General features: G+C 34.6%; 1 protein-coding gene across 1 annotated transcript; it reads left to right on the forward strand.

The window, feature by feature from the left end:
• Window positions 1–266: 266 nt before the first annotated feature.
• LOC110115202 lies at window positions 267–1,238 on the forward strand (the record flags this gene model as incomplete). Its single annotated transcript, XM_020848378.2, has 3 exons — window positions 267–375; window positions 470–524; window positions 975–1,238. Coding segments are annotated over 3 exons (285 nt in total), but the record flags the coding sequence as incomplete, so codon positions are not given.
• Window positions 1,239–1,269: the final 31 nt, after the last annotated feature.

The raw sequence follows: 1,269 nt of genomic DNA on the forward strand, positions 1-1,269 counted from the left end.
CTTTATTTTTATCATTTTTTAGGCTTACGCCTCGATCTCGCCTCGCTTAGTCAAAACTACTCGATTCCCGATTTCGCCTTTTAAAACGTTGAGGTTGATTAAGAGTACTGAGTGCATCATAATGATTAGTACTAGAACTTTCCCTCCAGCACTTTTTTGTAGATGCCATTATTCAGTGCTAAGGATTGAGATAAATTGTTTAAGGTGTTGCTAGTTGCTACTATCTGCAGTGGCGACAATCAACTTGTTCTGATTTTTGATGTTGCTACTATCTGCAGTCAAATGTTCGTAAAGAAAAAATTAGGAAACCTGATACGCCATGTGTGGTTTGCAGTGGAAGTGGAAGAGTTGATTGTCGCCACTGTCAAGGAAGAGGTCTCAATCCCCTCTACTGCTATCATATTTACATTTAAACTAAACCTTTGCTATGTACTATATGGAACAATCCTTCTTCTGAAACTTATTGCAGGAAGGACCAACCATGTAAACCTAGTTATGCTTCCGAAAGGAGAATGGCCACAATGGTGAGTAACTGAGGCTCTATTCTTTTTTAAAGCGTCCTTGGATTCAGAACCAAGGAATTACACTTCAAAATCCCACAATTTAGAGCCTTCTTTTTTATATTTTTGGTCCATTCATGCTTTTCCATCGTTTGGGACGTTTTTTTTACTGCTTCTTAAAGCAGCTTTCTAGTAAAAAAAATTTAATTTTTATATTAAAAAGCTGCTTCATAAAATAGTAAAAAAACCGTCCCAAATGAACCCTTAATCTTTATCAAGTTAAAATATTAATCAAATTCCTGTATTAGTAACATTGATCTGGAAATATATATCTTGCTTCAAAACAACTAGAATTTGCACAATTTTTGGTCCGTTCACCCCCTTTTATGAGAATAAAAAGATGGAGGATATAAAGAAATTGCGATCTAAATCGTTTTTACTGATCTTGATAAAAAAGCTTGAGAGGTTATGCAGGTGCAAAGTTTGTGGTGGAAGTGGACTTGATTACTGCAACCGATGCCTTGGGACAGGGGAGTACAGAGACGTCATGGGGTTTCATTTCATGAAAATGGACACCAACTCATTACAGCGTTAAATAGAGGAATGTAAAATCTCATATATATTTATTTGCTGTATTCCCTCTTGTAAATGTTATTCTTATTTTTACTTAGTTTTTTTTTTTTGGAGTGTTTATCATCTGACCTTTAGTATATGGCCATTCATAAAATCTTACTCATTATGTCTAGAATTGACAAAATAAATAAATAAA

Source organism: Dendrobium catenatum, unplaced genomic scaffold (genome assembly GCF_001605985.2).
Source record: "Dendrobium catenatum unplaced genomic scaffold, ASM160598v2 original_scaffold_195767, whole genome shotgun sequence".
Classification (NCBI taxonomy): domain Eukaryota; kingdom Viridiplantae; phylum Streptophyta; class Magnoliopsida; order Asparagales; family Orchidaceae; genus Dendrobium; species Dendrobium catenatum.